At 40.4% G+C, this 17336-nt stretch overlaps 1 protein-coding gene across 5 annotated transcripts in view; it reads right to left on the bottom strand.

Moving 5' to 3' along the window:
* The window catches only part of atp11a (ATPase phospholipid transporting 11A), a 35075-nt gene that overhangs the window by 14917 nt on the left and 2822 nt on the right, over window positions 1-17336 (bottom strand). For 4 of the 5 annotated variants that reach the window (XM_089021195.1, XM_089020871.1, XM_089021130.1 and 1 more), the window contains exons 2-10: window positions 6104-6226; window positions 5314-5403; window positions 4171-4251; window positions 3979-4086; window positions 2791-2919; window positions 2616-2719; window positions 1597-1644; window positions 893-957; window positions 693-774 (exon numbers count right to left, since the gene is read on the bottom strand). In XM_089021195.1, the coding sequence (XP_088877321.1) occupies window positions 693-774; window positions 893-957; window positions 1597-1644; window positions 2616-2719; window positions 2791-2919; window positions 3979-4086; window positions 4171-4251; window positions 5314-5403; window positions 6104-6226 (830 nt within the window). The remainder of the gene's footprint in view (window positions 1-692; window positions 775-892; window positions 958-1596; window positions 1645-2615; window positions 2720-2790; window positions 2920-3978; window positions 4087-4170; window positions 4252-5313; window positions 5404-6103; window positions 6227-17336) is intronic. The other variant, XM_089020955.1, reaches the window with a different exon arrangement.

Below are 17336 nucleotides of genomic sequence, written 5' to 3'. Positions count from 1 at the left end.
GGGGGCGGGGGGTAAATATTAAAGAGACAGGCAGACGACAGAGGGAGAGTAACAAAATCGATAGAAAACAGTGAAATTTGAACTCGTTTCAACTTCGATAATTCAAAAGCAGAGTGTAGACTGCAAGGTTAAAATATCCCATCAATCAGGCTCCACAAATAACCCGCACAAGCCATCTGTACACTCGATGCAAAAAGCTATCAACCCAGCTAAACAGAACACAATTGATGATGAACAAGGTAAAATTATGGCAGAGAAAGCACCTCCAAGGGTTCATTCCTCAAGATGGTGAAAGAAGAAGGCTACCTTCCTCAGCAAATGTTTCATGCTGATGAAACCGGTCACTCCATTCCATCAAGCCTTCAACGACCATCACAAAGGTAAATAAAATGACTTTATTGTATAGTACAGTTTATTTCTTTAATAATAATACTATAGCACATTTATTATGCATAAAATAAAGTATATTTTGTGTAGTTTTAAGGCTTAGAAAATTAGAAAATTATGATTTATGGGGACCTGGGAACGGATTATTCTCATTTTAATGGTTTCCTATAGGAAAATAATTTCTGGGATACACACTTGTCGCCTTACATACCCTGTCTGGGCACCAATTAAGTTCGTAAGCCAATGTATCACTGTAGTTGTCTTTTTTTGTAGTTGCATTGATAGGAATGTAAAGAAAAGTTTACTTTTCTACTGCAGAGCGTTTCTGAGACTTGGACTGGTAGTTAAGAGCCATCTTGGTTTCCATCCCAGTGTAGATGGCAACTGCTGAAATAAGGAAATGGCAGACATATTTGTGGGATGAGAACCTTTTCTTGAGGGGAGGACTGACAAAACACATGAACAAATATGATGGTTGAAATCTTCCGCCATTTTGTTCCATTACCATAAATGTATTCTGTGTTCTTCAACGTGGCTCCTCGGAGAAGCAGGTTCTCGGATCCCAAAGGCCTGCGAGCACCAACAATTTGAAGTCATTCACTGCCATACTCAAATTTATTTGGGAATTGAAAATAGGATGTGAGCGCCATTCCCGAATTTGCTCGGGTTTTGGTTTTTCTTGTGGCGACGTGCCGATAAAGCGCTGGTCAGACCTCTGGCAACGTTTTTTTTCCTTATATTGTATTTTGACAGCCATCAAATTCAAAATGGCATGAATATTCGCGACAAAAAATAACTAGCTCTAGGTAGCTAGCTAGCTCTCTATTGGTTTGACGTGGTTTGTTATCGAGTGGAGTACTTTTGCTTTTTTGGGACCGAAAAAGACCCCACCACAGGCGAGTGTTAAGCCGAAGAGGAAACAAAAGAAAATTACGGTCGATCAGACAAAGGAGATCATTGAAAAAACACGAACAAGATGTGCGTTTGTGTGACTTAGCGTCCCAGTAGCAGTATGCTAAGTCGACCATTGCTTCGTGCGGCTAAGAGTGTTTCTCTGTTTTCTAAGCAACGGTCTCAGGCAATAGAAGACGTTGAAAAACCACTTCTGATTTGGATTAATGAAAAGCAGCTAGCAGGGTACAGTGTGAGTGAGGGTATTATCGCCGAGAATGCACGGCAACTTGTGAAAGGAAAACATGGTTATATTACCTTGCCACTGGCTCATTCGTCATGTAAATGTTGATGCGACCAACAAACCTATTGAGAAAAAAAAAAAAATAAAAAAATAAGAAGAAATATCGATGAGAATGTTTCTTCAGCCATCATCTGTACTTCTTTGAAGGTGTCGGACGTTTCGCTTCTTATCCAAGAGGCTTTGTCAGCAAACTAAAATCTTTTGCTGGTAGTTTTGACCCTATATATATATATCTTTACTGTCCAGACGTGGCGGTGCCAGACTCTGCTATGATTGGTCCCTGCTTTCAGGTTGGGGACTACTCCCTGCGGCTACACTGATTACTTCTATTGTCCTGACCGATTACTTCTATTGTCCTGCCTGAGTATGGGGCCTACGACTGGCCTGATTGCCCCATTTGCTCTGGTATCACCTCATCAGCATAATTAAGCCTATGTTGCCTAAGAAGTCGCTTGTATGAGCGATCCAAATTGAACCACACCCCACCATGGCGATTTAGTGAAGGGTTTTGCTGTTTTATGACCTTTCAAATCATCTATTTTCTTTCGCGAAGATTTTAACCTCATTGTCCTCAAAGGAGTGGTTGCTAGCGTTTAGATGGATATGTACTGCCGATTGAGGCCCACCAGTATTATCCCTGGGATGTGGATAAAGTCTTTTTTTGTGAATTTGTTTAGTCTCCCCAATTTATTGCTCTTTACAATTGACAATTTTTACAATGTATTGAATAAACTACATGACTGTGTTTTTTATTTGGCAGCCTATCTTTTAGATGGACTAATTTTTGCCTTAAAGTGTTTATCGCTTTGAAATAAGTCGGAATTTTGTCTTGCCAAAGGACTCGTAGTTTTTCAGAAACCCCTGCACTGTAAGGTACTGCTACTCCTCTCCTTTTAGTATCTTCAGTATTTTTGGTTTCATTCCCTATTCTTTTCTTTTGACATTTGTTAAAAGCACTACTAAAGAGGGATTAAGAAATATGTCTGGCAATATGAATTCCTGGCTGGTATACGCCGGAGTAGGTTTGACTGACTTGTACAGATCCGGTTGTGGTTGTTCACATTCGATGGTAGCGTGGACAGAGTCCACCTCATTCTCGGCGTTGTAAGCTTTGGTGTCCTGCACTGCATAGTATGTCTGGAGGAAAGTGGAGGAAATATCAAAGATTCTTGACGCGGTCCAGAATGATCGTAAATGCTCAAACTCACCTTGTGACTGCTTTCGCCATCCAAACTGGCTGTGGTGACATGGCAGGTGCCGTCGTCCCGGGATGAAGACAAGAGAATGAGATCGCAGGGGAACGATTCGTCTTCCTTTACAAAGACGATGTCGCCCACCTGAGGCAAAGACGGCCAAGAGGGATTTAATATCGAAATGTGTGTCTGAATGCATTTGTGACCCCGTCAGAGATGTTCGGTCGGACACTGCGGACAACGGCTCGAACACAGAAAGATTGTCTTTTACTGCCGGTAGGAGACGCAGCCATTCATGACAGACGCCTGAATTCTGCAGCCCTCTGCCAAGCTATTTATTGAGAGTATATGCAAATTAAAGTGATACATTAGTAAAACATAGTTTTCTTGATTAGAATACCACGCCCCTGGAACGTTCTGAGCGCCAACAGCTGTAAGCAATAAGACATTCTTTTCCATGAGGTGATTAATTTGAAACATGGCTAATGAGCGCTTCCTGTGCAGCATGTTCTAGTCGTAAATAACTTCGGTGATAAAGTTTTCGTGATTACAATACCACATATTTTATGTTATTATAGTATAGTATAGTATAGTATAGTATAGTATAGTATAGTATAGTATAGTATAGTATAGTATAGTATAGTATCTTATTTTACTTTATATTATATTATATATTACATATTACATGTTATATGTTGTATGTTATATGTTATGTTATATGTTATATGTTATATGTTATATATTTTATGTTATATATTATATATTATATACAGTAAAGTCTCGTTATATCGATAGTCAAGGGAGTCCGAAAAAATATCGATATAACCGGGACTATCGATATATCCGATATCGATATAACGAGACTTTACTGTATTATATATTATATATTATATTATAATACCATAGCACATTTATTATACATAAAATAAGGTATATTTTGTGTAGTTTTAAGGCTTTGGAAAGTAGAAAATTATGTTTTATGGGGACCTGGGAACTGATTATTCTCATTTTAATGGTTCCCTATGGGAAATTATTTTTTGGGATACACACTTTTTACCTTACACACTCTGTCTGGGAACCAATTAAGTTCGTAAGCCAAGGTATCACTGTATACTGTATGACTAAGAGGAATGAAACCTGGCTTTGGTATGAGGCAAATGGCCACGTTGTTCGAGTCGGCCAGGCATATGCACACAAACGTACCCGCAGTTTGCGACTCTGCTTGCGGATCACTTTGCCACGTTGCAGAACATGGACAGGACACTGGTTGACAGCGTTGTCGGCTTTGTGTCTCAGCCAGTCCTCGTAACCCTGAGAAATAGAGAATGGTCCAATGACGGATGGTGACAAAGGAGAGCACGGCGCGGCATGACATCAGGCTTTTCGGCTTCCCACCTGCTTGATGGCCGTAACTGTGATGACAAAGAAGAGCGGCAGTCCGCTGGTGACTGGACTGGTTGGCGTGTCAATGATCAACTGCAAAAACACAAAGGAAACAAGCAGTGAGTGGCCATTGAACGCGGTTCACATTTCCCTTCAAATTCAAAAGCCACAGAGATAACTGATTCAAATCAGTGTGAGTTTAACTCATTCACTTGCCAGACGATGCGCAAAAATGTGTCCACTCCAGTGCCAGGGTTTTTGTCATTGTCACTGGAATTCCAGGACCCACAGAATATTGAGTTTTAGGACTACATAAATATTCAATGCAGCTTTAGAAAAACACGTTACTACAAAAACGTTCGTATGTACTGTTGTTCGTAACTCGAATGTTCGTAAGTAGGGGAGCGTCTGTAATTTTCGGACTAAAGAGCACACCTGATTATAAGCCTCGCCCAGTACATTTTTTAAGGAATACATCTGTGTAAGCTCTCAGTCGTACAGGAGTGGTCCATCGATGAGAAGGTTTCTTCAGCCGTCATCTGTACTTCTTGGAAGGTGTCGGACCTTTCAGTTCTTATCGCTTTGTCAGCGAACTATATATATTTTTTTTTTTGCTGGTAGTTTTGGCCCTATCGCGTGTGGCTGCCACTGCTCACCCACAGAAAAACTGATCCTGTGACTGTAAAGTGACCTTGAGAGTTTAGAAAGGCGCTCAGAAATGAAATGGATTATGATTATATATATGTATGCCTACTGTACAGATGTGGCGGTGCCAGACTCTGCTATGATTGGTCCCTGCTCTCAGGTTGGGTGGAGCAGAGGACTATTCCCTGCGACTACACTGATTACTTCTCTTGTCCTGACGGATTACTTCTATTGTCCTGCCCGAGTATGAGGTCTACGACTGGCCTGATTGCCCCATTTGATCTGGTATCACCTCATCAGCATAACTAAGCCTTTGTTGCCTAAGAAGTCAGTTGTAGGAACGACCATGGCGATTTAGTGAAGGATTTTGTTGTTTTTCATAATTCTCTTCATGTTACCCGATTTACACAAAGGATGCAGATACGACCTGATGAGTATTTCTTCTGTTATTGTTCCAAACTGTCCCCGAGTTAAAGTATGAAAATATAACCAACTGAAGTATAATGTTACCTGAACCAGAAAAATGATGAGAAAGTAGAAGTTGGCAATTCTCCTGAACTGTTCAAACATATTCTTAGGGATGAAGTTCCAAAATGTGTACTGGGAACACAAAACAGTAGAGTCAGTTTCGGCATCAGTGACAATGAAGTAAAATGCAGAATGCACAACAAATGGATGAATAAACTAGTTTTCAAATCTGAAGTCAAGAATAAGGACTGTTATTGTGGTTTACATACGGCAATTTGAAAGTTTTGGTTCGGACTTTAGCAAGCATCAGGGAATTTCACATGCTTGATTTTCTTTCGCGGGCCGAATAAAATGATGTGGCGGGCCGGATTTGGCCCCCGGGCCTTAACTTTGACACCTTGGCATAGGCAATCCGATTTTATGAAGATTTGACCACAGAAATCAGATGATCCAGAACTGTAGACGGTGATACAGTGATACCCTGGCTTATAAACTTAATTCGTTCCCAGACAGAGTGTGTAAGGCGAAAAGTGTGTATCCCAAAAAATAATTTCCCATAGGAAACCATTAAAATGAGAATAATCCGTTCCCAGGTCCCCATAAAACAACATTTTCTAAGCCTTAAAACTACACAAAATAGTTCGTATGCCAAGGTAAAAATTTCTATATTGCTATAAAACGTTTTTCTGATGTCAGTTGGGAAATAAAAAAAATGGTGTCGGTTGTCCTTTACGTTCGTAAACCGAAACGTTCGTAAACCAAGGGGTTCGTAAACCGAAGTAACACTGTAAATGGATTCCGGAGTGACTGGCAATCATGTGCTTTTACTGACCTTCGAGGAGACGATCCTGTTGTCCGGGAATCTTTGTTGTATGAAGGCTTCCGTCCCCGGAGGAGGCTCCTTGTGTCCAATATAGATTGTCCTACTGTCCACCCAGTTCTCCTCACCCACACACTGCCGGGGAATTCATCACAAAATGTATACAGGTTGTTACAGCGCATTGAAAGAAGCTTTATTTTTAGCTTATACGTTTTCTGGGACGCTACATTGCTGTCATTTACGGCTCGAATTAATCTGGGAGGACTTCTTTAATCAATTGCAAACATTTATGCTTTCCTCTTCAGAACTATTTGAATCATATTCAAAAATATCAGCCTGCGTGTTTTGAGTATTTTAGATGCTATAAAACATTTTTCTGATGTCAGTTCGGAAACAAAAAAATGGTGTCGTTTGTCCTTTAATGCATCATTTCAACAGCAGTTTCTCATGTGACGCCTGGAACTTGTCTGACAAATAATCATGATGAAAGAGCTATTTGTCCTCCATGAACAGTAACTTATGTTTCCAGAGATACGGAGTCGCGTGTGATCCATTCTGGTATGCAGACGATGCAAACTCTCATTCCCACAGTCACCCGCAAACGCCAACGTGTAAAAACCGGCCATTCCATTCCATCTAGCCATCAATGACCATCACAAAGGTAAATAAAACAACTTTATTATATAGTACAGTTTATTTCTTTAATTATAATACCATTGCACATTTATTATACATAAAATAAGGTATATTGTGTGTAGTTTTAAGGCTTAGAAAATTAGAACATTATGTTTTATGGGGACCTGGGAACTGATTATTCTCATTTTAATGGTTTCCTATGGGAAATTAAGTTTTGGGATACACACTTTTCGCCTTACACACTCTGGGAACCAATTACGTTCGTAAGCCAAGGTATCACTGTATTGTTAAAAATGTAATGTATTATTGGATTGGATTGGATTTGCCTTTATTAGTATACTGTATTATTATTATAGCACTGAAGCAACTTACAAACAAATTCACCTTACGAATGACCGCTCGGAACGTATCTCGTTTGTAAGGTGGGGAGCGTCTATATAAGCTATTCTACAACCCTGGAAAGTAGTCACAACATAATTTGGACACAATTAGCAAGTGAAATACCTCATGGACTGTTTTATTAAACACTGAATTTGTGGACAGTGACCCTTGAACTGATGTCGCTCGCGATGATTTTGATGACGAGCGACGGTCCATCGATGAAAAGGTTTCTTCAGCCGTCCGACACCTTCAAAGAAGTACAGATGACGGACGGCTGAAGAAACCTTTTCATCGATGGACCACTCCTGTACGACTGAGAGCTTAAACGGACGATGTTCCATTTCTTTGGTAGACTTCTCAGGTCATCGTCGCGCCGCTATCGATTGAGTTCAACTTCCACCGGCAGTCAAGCTTTTTGCAGAAAAGCCCGTCTGAGTTTAATCAAATCAGATGGCATCCTTACAAAATAAAACTCGTCTTCTACGATGAAAGCGGATCATGTGAACTGTGATCTGGAGGCTTTGTGTGTAACTGGAGACATTAGGCCTGTCCTGAACCCTGGTCATCTCTTTGTGTGGCGTTTCATGTTTCAGGACATGGTAGCGTACGGATGTTTATTTATAGTTTGAGGGGAAGCGTTTGTGGTCAGGATGGAGGGAAGACGGGATGATGGGAGATTGTTAAACTTTATACAGTACAGTGCTACCTCGGTTAACGAAACCCTTGGCTTACAAACATTTCAGTTTATGAACGTTAAATTTATGACAATTTTACCTTGGAACTACTACTAATTTTACCTACGAACTTTTTTTCGTACATGGAGCTGCCTCAATGAGCCCCTTCTTCTAACAAAATGGCAGCCGACTGTTTTTGTCCTCTATTCCCTGCTTTGATTTGTTCAAAAGCAGAGTTTGGACTGGAAGGTTAAAATATCCCATCAATCAGGCTCCACAAACAACCCGCACAAGCCATTTGTACACTTGATACAAAAAGCTATCAACCCAGCTAAACAGAACACAATTCATGAGGAAATAGGTAAAATCATGGCAGAGAAAACACGTACAAGGGATCATTCAACATGGTGAAAGAAGAAGGCCACATTCCTCATCAAATGTTTAATGCTGAGGAAACCGGCCACTCTATTCCAACAAGTCATCAACAACCATCACAAAGGTAAATAAAACCACTTTAATATACAGTACAGTTTATTTATTTAATTACAATACCATCGCACAATTATTATACATAAAGTAAAATATATTTGTGTAGTTTTAAGGCTTATAAAATTGGAAATTAAAAAAATTAGAAAGTAGAAAATGATGTTTTATGGGGACCTGGGAACGGATTATTCTCATTTTAATGGTTTCCCATGGGAAATAATTTTTTGAGAGACACACTTTTCGCCTTACACACTCTGTCTGTTTGCCTCGAGCAGTGCCACACGTGGGATTACGAACAAACGTCCCTCCTTAGCATTGCATCACTAGCGAGCCATATTTAGATGAGGAAACACTCCACCTTTCCTATTGTCTTTACAATTCAGTTTCCTCTCATCTTGAACGGGTAAGCAGGACATGGATCCTCCCATTTTAAAAAGTACACACTTCCTAAAAACTCGAAATTGAGCCCGACCACCAATGTAGTCATTTTACAAAACAAAATACAATAAAAATACATTTTTGGACAATTCTATGCCTTCAACAATGGAATAGTTTGGGGGTACATTTTGGGAAGACCTCTTTATGGTTCTCGGTCACTGCAGAAGTCATTATGAGCATGCTTGGGTGAGTTTATTGTCAGTGTTTGAAACTCTGATTGGCTAGTGACTAGCTAATCATATCATCACTCGCTGCTAGTGATACGCGCATACTGGCCAGAGCTAGCACACTATATCTGTAGCGAGCTGCATAAGAAAATATACATTTTTATGTTGATTTAATAGCAGTTTTATCAACCCACAATGGCTAAAGGAAGAGAAGAAATGGATTTGGTTGCAGATTTACTGTTAAAGCTATTTTCAAGACGGACTTTTCAAGAATAGACGGACATCATTAAGAAAGGTCGCTCAGTTATTTCCTGGCTAATGTTACCCACCACACTTTTTTCAGTCTGGATTGATTCAGACGTAGCACTACTGAAGGCCTAGCGATGATTTCCAAGGCCCGAGTTTAAGCTACGCTAAGTCACATAAGGACTGTGTGAGACCTGGCGTGTAAAGATAACCCACAGTGACACTTGAGTCACGGAAACAGATGAGCGTTATTTGGACTCAGCTTTTGAGGTGGAGGGAGACGTTGTCGTCATAGATAACCGCCATCTTTGATCTCTTTATCTTGCTCTTGCTGACAGACTGACAAGAGACAAAGTCAACTTAGGCAAATGATGGTGGCCTGTTCTGTGTGATACGGCCACGCAAACACAGATGAATCACATATACCAATTCAGTCTGCTGCATTGATTTGCGTTTTGGACAGACACAGACACTTAAAGGACAACCGACACCATTTTTTTTGTTTCCTAACTGACATCAGAAAAACGTTTTATAGCATCTAAAATACCCAAAATACGCAGGCTGATATAATGATATAAGTGCAAAACACCAATAAAAATGACTTAAAGTGTCCCAAAACTACTTCAAAATGACCCCGAAAATGGTCCCGCCCCCTTGTTCGTGACGTCACGCCAGGACGTCTTGCCTTGCTCCAGAATCAAAACAATGGCTTCAGATTGGGAGAAGATGCTTTCTTGTGACTGATCCAGTTATGAATATGATTCAAATAGTTCTGAAGAGGAAAGCATAAATGTTTGCAATCCATTAAAGAAGTCCTTCCGGATCAATTCGAGCCGTCAGACCTCCAATGTAGCGTCCCAGAAAATACACAAGATGGCGCCCAAGCTCTGTTGGAAATGGGCTGATTTGTCTGCTGGGAATTTGTGTCAACTAGTACCAAATAGTAGTCTTGGTGCAACACACAACGATTCACCATCGCGTTATTTATGTGTTTTCCTTCTAATTTCGCCATCAACACGGATCAACACGAAGTTTTCAGAGCAAACAAAGTACCCAAAATGCATTGTGTGTCACTTTCTCAGTCAGGGGCGTTCCTTTAGTGAGGTCACGTCAGGAATCGTCACCAACTCGAAAACAAGACTTCCGGAATATTCAGCGCGAGTCTTAAAAGGTAAAATATAGCTATATGCGGTAGAATCTTTGTAAAATGCGCTCAGTAGAAGTCATTTGAAGCCATTTTACAAATGATCGACACAACTTGTCCGGAGGCGTCGGTTGTCCTTTAAAGCTCAGCGACCTTAATTCATTCACTGTCATTCCTGAATGTATTCAGGAATTGAAAATATCATCAAACAATATGATCAACAATCTCTAAACGCGCTTAACATGGATATCTATCATATCCAGAAAATAAAGCAGTCACAAAGATAGCAGAAAGCACCAGGGAATAAAACTAAGAGCTAGCTATTTATGACATGAAGCAGTTCTAGATGAAAGCGGAGAGGCATGCTGTATGGTTGTGAAAATACAGTACTTCTACTATGGGACAAACCAGTTTTTGTGAATATCCTTAGTCGGCATATTTATGATATTAAAATTGATATGAATAACTAATGCTCCTCTACTGAGTACATTAACTCCCATCTTAAAAATGCATTTTGCTGCGGAAGCATTATCAGCACAAACGTAGTCAATAACACAGGCAGACCACCTCTGGATATCCAAATACATATTTTGAATTTCCTTTTCAAGAAAACACAAACTTCAAATGAATTTGTTTCACTCATTTACTGCCAGACGATGCACAAAAAAAATGTGTCCACTCCAGTGCCAGGGTTGTTGTCATTGTCCCTCGAATTCCAGGAATTACAGAACATTGAGTTTTAATAATAATAATAATAATAATAATAATAATAATAATAATAATAATAATAATAATAATATACTCTCAAAGTCACTTTAAAGTCACAGGCTTAGTTTTCTATGAGTGAGCAGCGGCAGCCACTCAACCCGAAAGTAACTCAAACAGATAGAATGCTAGCTCGCTAGATAATTGATCCTGAATAATAATAATAATAATAATAATAATAATAATAATAATACATATAATTTATAAGCGCCTTTCAAAACTCTCAAGGTCACTTTAGTCACACGCTAAGTTTTTTTTCTGTGGGTGAGCAGTGGCAGCCACACGCGCCAGCGTTCACTCAACCCGGAAGTAACTCAAATAGAAAGCAAGCCAGCTAGCGAATAGATAGCTGATAGCTAGCGAATAGGTAGTTAATAGCTAGCGAATAGATAGCTATTAGCAAGCGAATAGAGTAAAGTGACCTTGCAGTTTTGGAAGGCACTTAAGAATGAAATATATTATTATATATTATTATTATTTTAATAATTATTATTACAAAGAAAATAATGCGATACCCCAAGAACATGTGAGAGAGTGGCATTACCATTTGGTAATGGCTTGACAGATTTCTTAATCAGAATCATCTTTATTGGCCGAGTATGTAGAACACACAAAGAATTTGTCTCCGGTAGAATACGCTGCACTAGTATCATTGTCCAAAAAATTGCAAAGGAGGCACTATACAGTTAGATTTGGGTTACTGTTTCGAGAGTTAATGGTGACGGGGGAATTAAGAAGCTGTTTAAATGTCTGCACGATTTGGTGCGCATGGATCGGTAGCGCTGGAAAAGGTGGTGGGCAGGGTGCGGAGGGCCTAGTAGGATTTTCCGCGTCCTTGTTTGGATTCTTGCAGTTTGCAAGTCCTCAAGAGTGACTCGGTGGTGACTTTTATTTTTTTCCCGTCAGATTTTGTCCATTTTTGTGGCAGCCCCGAACCAAACCGTGATGGAAGAACAAGAATTTAGCTCCAAAGTGGACAAAATACTGATCTAAAATTTCCTGAGAGTAAAGGCAGCTATTCTCTGCATGGCAAGAGACGGCGTACATACTTTTGGTTCATTGTGCTCGGAGAAAGGGGAAGAACTGCTGAGAATCACATGATCCACCACCCCCCCCCCCCCCCCCCCACCACCACTTCACTTTCTGAGTTCATGTCACATGGAAGTTCATGTTTGGCTGAAAAACAGCAACATCATTCTGGTCCCGGAAAGCAACCTAACACACATTTTATAATCTGATATAACAATCCTTATACAACTGTCATGAAGTGGTGTGATGTCAGCATTTCTTTAAAGGACAACCGACGCCTCCGGGCAAGTCCATAATTTGTAAAATGACGTCAAATGACTTCTACTGAGCGTATTTTACAAAGATTCCACTGCATATAGCTATATTTTACGTTTTAAGACTCGCGCTGAATATTCAGGAAGTCTTGTTTTCCAGTTGATGCCGATGCCCGAAGTGACGTCACGGAGGGAACGCCCCTGACCGAGAAAGCGACACAAAATGCATTTTGGGTACTTTGTTTGGTCTGAAAACTTTGTGTTGATCCGTGTTGATGGCGAAATTAGAAGAAAAACAAGGCGATGGTGAATCGTTGTGTGTTGCACCAAGACTACTATTTGATACTAGTTGACACTAATTCCCAGCAGACAAATCAGCCCATTTCCAACAGAGGTTGGGCGCCATCTTGTGCATTTTCTGGTACACTACATTGGTGTCCTTGACGGCTCGAATTGATATGGTAGGACTCCTCTAATCGAGTGCAAACATGTATGCTTTCCTCTTCGGAACTATTTGAATCATATTCATAACTGGATGAGTCACAAGAAAGCATCTTCTCCGAATCTGAAGCCATTCTTTTGATTCTGGAGCAAGGCAGTGTGTGACCAATAGTGACGTCACGAACAAGGGGGCGGGACTTTCTGAATTTCGCCAGTTTCGAGCTCATTTTGTGGCAGTTTTGGGACACTTGAAGTCATTTTTATTGGTGTTTTTGCATTTGACTAAAAATATCAGCCTGCGTGTTTTGGGTATTTTAGATGCTATAAAACGTTTTTCTGGTGTCAGTTAGGAAACGAAAAAAAAAAAATGGTGTTGGTTGTCCTTTAAGATGGTCTTTTCTTATTGTCAAGCCTATGCTAGCGCTGCCATTAGCTTTTTATACACTTGGTTACACATCACTTTCTGTCATCACTTTCACTTCCTCCTGTAACTCAATACCTTCTACGTCTCTCTCAAGAGCCCACGAAGAAGAACCAAAATGCTTTTCTCTTTTCATATCCCACCAATGTGTGTGTGTGTGTGTGTGTGTGTGTGTGTGTGTGTGTGTGTGTGTGTGTGTGTGTGTGTGTGTGTGTGTGTGTGTGTGTGTGTGTGTGTGTGTGTGTGTGTGTGTGTGTGTGTGTTTCCTCACTTTACAGCGTGCTGTACATTAGTGGAAGCGCTTCACACTCACATCCCTAATGTTTGTCCCCTGGAGAGACTTGTAATGGTCTCTATTACATTGTATCGCCTGTAATCACCGGCGCACAATGCAAATACAAACAAAACATAAAGTTATGGTCATTTTGGTCATGAAAGCGACCACAAAATATCCAAATGTTTGCTTCCTTCGCTCATAAACGCATGGGCAGAAAGCAAATAAAGCATTCACATTAAGGACTTGCACACTGCAAGAATCGAAACAAGGGCGTGGAAAATCCTACTGGACCCTCCGTACCCTGACCACTACCTTTTCCAGCGACTCCCCTCAGGCAGATGATACATGCGCACCAAATCCAGCAGATATTTATACAGCTCGCAACAACAAGAGCCACCCAAGGTCAGAATGATACTACGAAAGCTTTTACGCAAACACATCAAGTTTGAGTTAGTTTATTGGTCGGATGCACAGTCAGCATTTGGGGAAATCGGCTGTATAATATTTTACTTTTATTTACTATCTAGGAACTAGAACTGGGAATACTTTGTTCCAGTGAGTTACACCGCTATCACTCCCAATGCCAAAAGAGAACATTATGGTTGGAGAGAGCAAGGATATTATGACGGGTCAAGTTCAAACATTGCTCTCTTTGGAAAAAGGAGTCCGCGTGCTATTAACCCTGAGCTAGCTATGCTGTGTCTGCTTGTTCTATGGATTGCAGCATCTTTGAATGGAACCGCAGAGGTGCTTACATGAGACCTGAACAGTCAAACGTCAAGATCATTTGTAAACTAACGTGCTACAAAAACAAAACATAGTTTTCGGTGTATAAGGCGCACCGGAGTATAAGGCGCACCCCCAATGAATGGTGGTGTCTGTGTGAAGTAAAAAAAAAAAAGTGAAATGGTGAGAAAATAGATAGAAAACAGTGACATTTGGGCTCGTTTCAACTTTGATAGTTCAAAAGCAGAGTGTAGACTGGAAGGTTAAAATATCACATCAATCAGGCTCCTCAAATAACCCGCACAAGCCATCTGTACACTGGACGCAAAAAGCTATTAACCCAGCTAAACAGAACACAATTGATGAGGAACTAGGTAAAATTATCGCAGAGAAAGCACCTACAAAGGATCATCCCTCAGGATGGTGAAAGAAGAAGGCTACGTTCCTCATCAAGTGTTTAATGCTGCTGAAAACGGCCACTCCATTCCAACAAGTCATCAACAACCATCACAAAGGTAAATAAAATGACTTTATTATACAGTACAGTTTATTTATTTAATTATAATACCATAGCACATTTATTTTACATAAAATAACGTATATTTTGTGTAGTTTTAAGGCTTAGAAAATTAGAACATTATGTTTTATGGGGACCTGGGAACGGATTATTCTCATTTTAATGGTTTCCAATGGAAAAATAATTTTTGGAATACACACTTCGCCTTACACACTCTGTCTGGGAACCAATTAAGTCCGTAAGCCAACATATCACTGTATCTTGTAAAAAAAATTAGAAAAAAAACAATCAAATAAACTTTCTCCGGCACAAAAAATGAGTATGCCGCTCTCTGAAAATAGGGCCCATACAGGCTGCATTTACCTTCTCTTCATATGACCCAATAGATAGACTCACTCACTCACTCGACTGTCTCCCAAAGCGCCCCGTCGTCCGCGCCCTCCCACACACACATACACACAAAACACAGACACCATAAAAGATTAGTCGACTCCACAAGTACTATCATCTTGTCTGGTTCTGAATTATTGACAAGCAGACCGCACCACGGAGTGCATGTAAAGCATTGGCTTCCGCCTGGCCAAGGTACAACTCCAAACCCTCCCACATCGAGTATGACGTCACTGGAGCTCCTTGAAAACTTTATGTCAACTGCAAAGGTGCAACAGGTGGAACACGAGCAGCAGAAGGCCAATGATTGGCTCAGATTCTTTGACCGGATTAAGTGTGTGAGGGTAGTGAACACCAGTAACCCTTTAATCCTCAAAGCAGAGGGATGAGATTTAGCTTCCTGTCCCAGAATCGCGATTCGTCAGTGGCAATGTTTCTTGGCTCGCACCTCAACATGGAGGCGGGGCAGTTATTATTTCAATTGGTCGAGTCCTGTGGAGTCGTCACAAAATCATGAGAGGTTATTAACTCATTCACTGCCATTCACTAATTAAAAATATGGTCCTCCTGGACCCTCTGCACCCTGCCCACCACCTTTTCCAGGGACTTCTCTCAGGCAGGCGCTACCGATTCATGCGCACTGAATCCGGCAGACATTTAAACAGCTTCTTAATTCCCCCGTCGCCATTAACTCTCTAAACAGGAACCCAAATAGAACTATATAGTGCCTCTTTGCAATTTTCTTATAATGATACTAGTGCAGCGTGTTCTACCGGAGACAAATTCCATGTGTGTTCTACATTCTTGGCAATAAAGATGATTGTGATTGTAATTCTGACGTAGAGCGCCATTCTTGAATTTGTGAGGGTTTAGTTTTTTCTTGTTAGGGTGTCGATAAAGCGCTGGCCATGGCCTCTAGCAATGTTTTTTCCTATCCACAAGGGGTCGGCATTTCCCTTTTTTCCATGTTAGCGCTTTGTTCCAGATTCAGCTGTGGTTAAAGCGCTATATAAACCAAAATGTATGTGTGGCATTGTATTTTGGACAGCCACCCTCATTTCAAGGTCATATAACTCCAGACACATATCATTTAGGAATTAACTCTTTTTTTTTCTGATGAAAGAAGAGAGTGTAAGGTTTCTTATGCTGCATTGAATGTTTATGTAGTCGTAAAACTCAATATATTGTGGGTCCTGGATTTCGAGTGAGAATGACAAAAACCCTGGCACTGGATTGGACGCATTTTTTGCACATGGTCTGGCAGTGAATGAGTTAAATGTACAGGTGAACAAGGTCATCAACAAGCCCTCAAAATTGTTGACTCTCCATTCAAAACCTTCCCAAACGGTCTTGCTAAAACCGTTGCAGCGGAAGATACGATTGGATAAATGGGAGGAAGTGAGCCGGCGGCATGACTGCGCCACAAGAGAGTTCAGACTCGTCACATTTTATTGTCATTCTACGCTGACGGAGATTACAGTGTACATCACACATGAAAAGTGATCTTATATAACCATCCTAAGCTCTTGCTAGCTAACGAAAGACGGCGGCAATTGGGGTGAATGCTATGCTCTAACAGGGCAGTGAGTGAGCAAAATGGACTGGAGTTGGAAGTGAATTACAGTGATACCTCGGTTGGCTTACCAACTTAATTGGTTCCCAGACAGAGTGTGTAAGGCGAAAAGTGTGTATCCCAAAAATTAATTTCCCATAGGAAACCATTAAAATGAGAATAATCCGTTCCCAGGTCCCCATAAAACATAATTTTCTACTTTACAATTTTCTCCTTTCTAATTTTCTAAGCCTTAAAACTACACAAAATATACCTTATTTTACATATAATAAATGCTCTATGGTATATTATAATTAAAGAAATAAACTGTACTATACAATAAAGTCATTTTATTGACCTTTGTGATGGTCGTTGATGGCTTGATGGAAATGAGTGGCCAGTTTCATCAGCATTAAACACTTGATGAGGAACGTAGCCTTCTTTCACCATCTTGAGGAATGACCCCTTGGAGTTGCTTTCTCTGCCATAATTTTACCTAGTTCCTCATCAATTGGTTTTCTGTTTAGCTGGGTTGATAGCTTTTTGCAAAGGGGCAGCATTTCCCATTTTTCCATGTTAGCGCTTTGTTCCAGATTCAGCTGTGGTTAAAGCGCTATATAAACCAATATGTATGTGTCGCATTGTATTTTGGACAGCCACCCTCATTTCAAGCTCATATAACTCCAGATCCATATAATTTA

Source organism: Hippocampus bargibanti, linkage group LG01, assembly GCF_051943395.1.
Source record: "Hippocampus bargibanti isolate YZ-2025 linkage group LG01, ASM5194339v1, whole genome shotgun sequence".
In the NCBI taxonomy this organism is placed as follows: domain Eukaryota; kingdom Metazoa; phylum Chordata; class Actinopteri; order Syngnathiformes; family Syngnathidae; genus Hippocampus; species Hippocampus bargibanti.
Note: the sequence above shows the minus strand (reverse complement) of the source record. Positions and strands in the feature narration are given on the sequence as shown.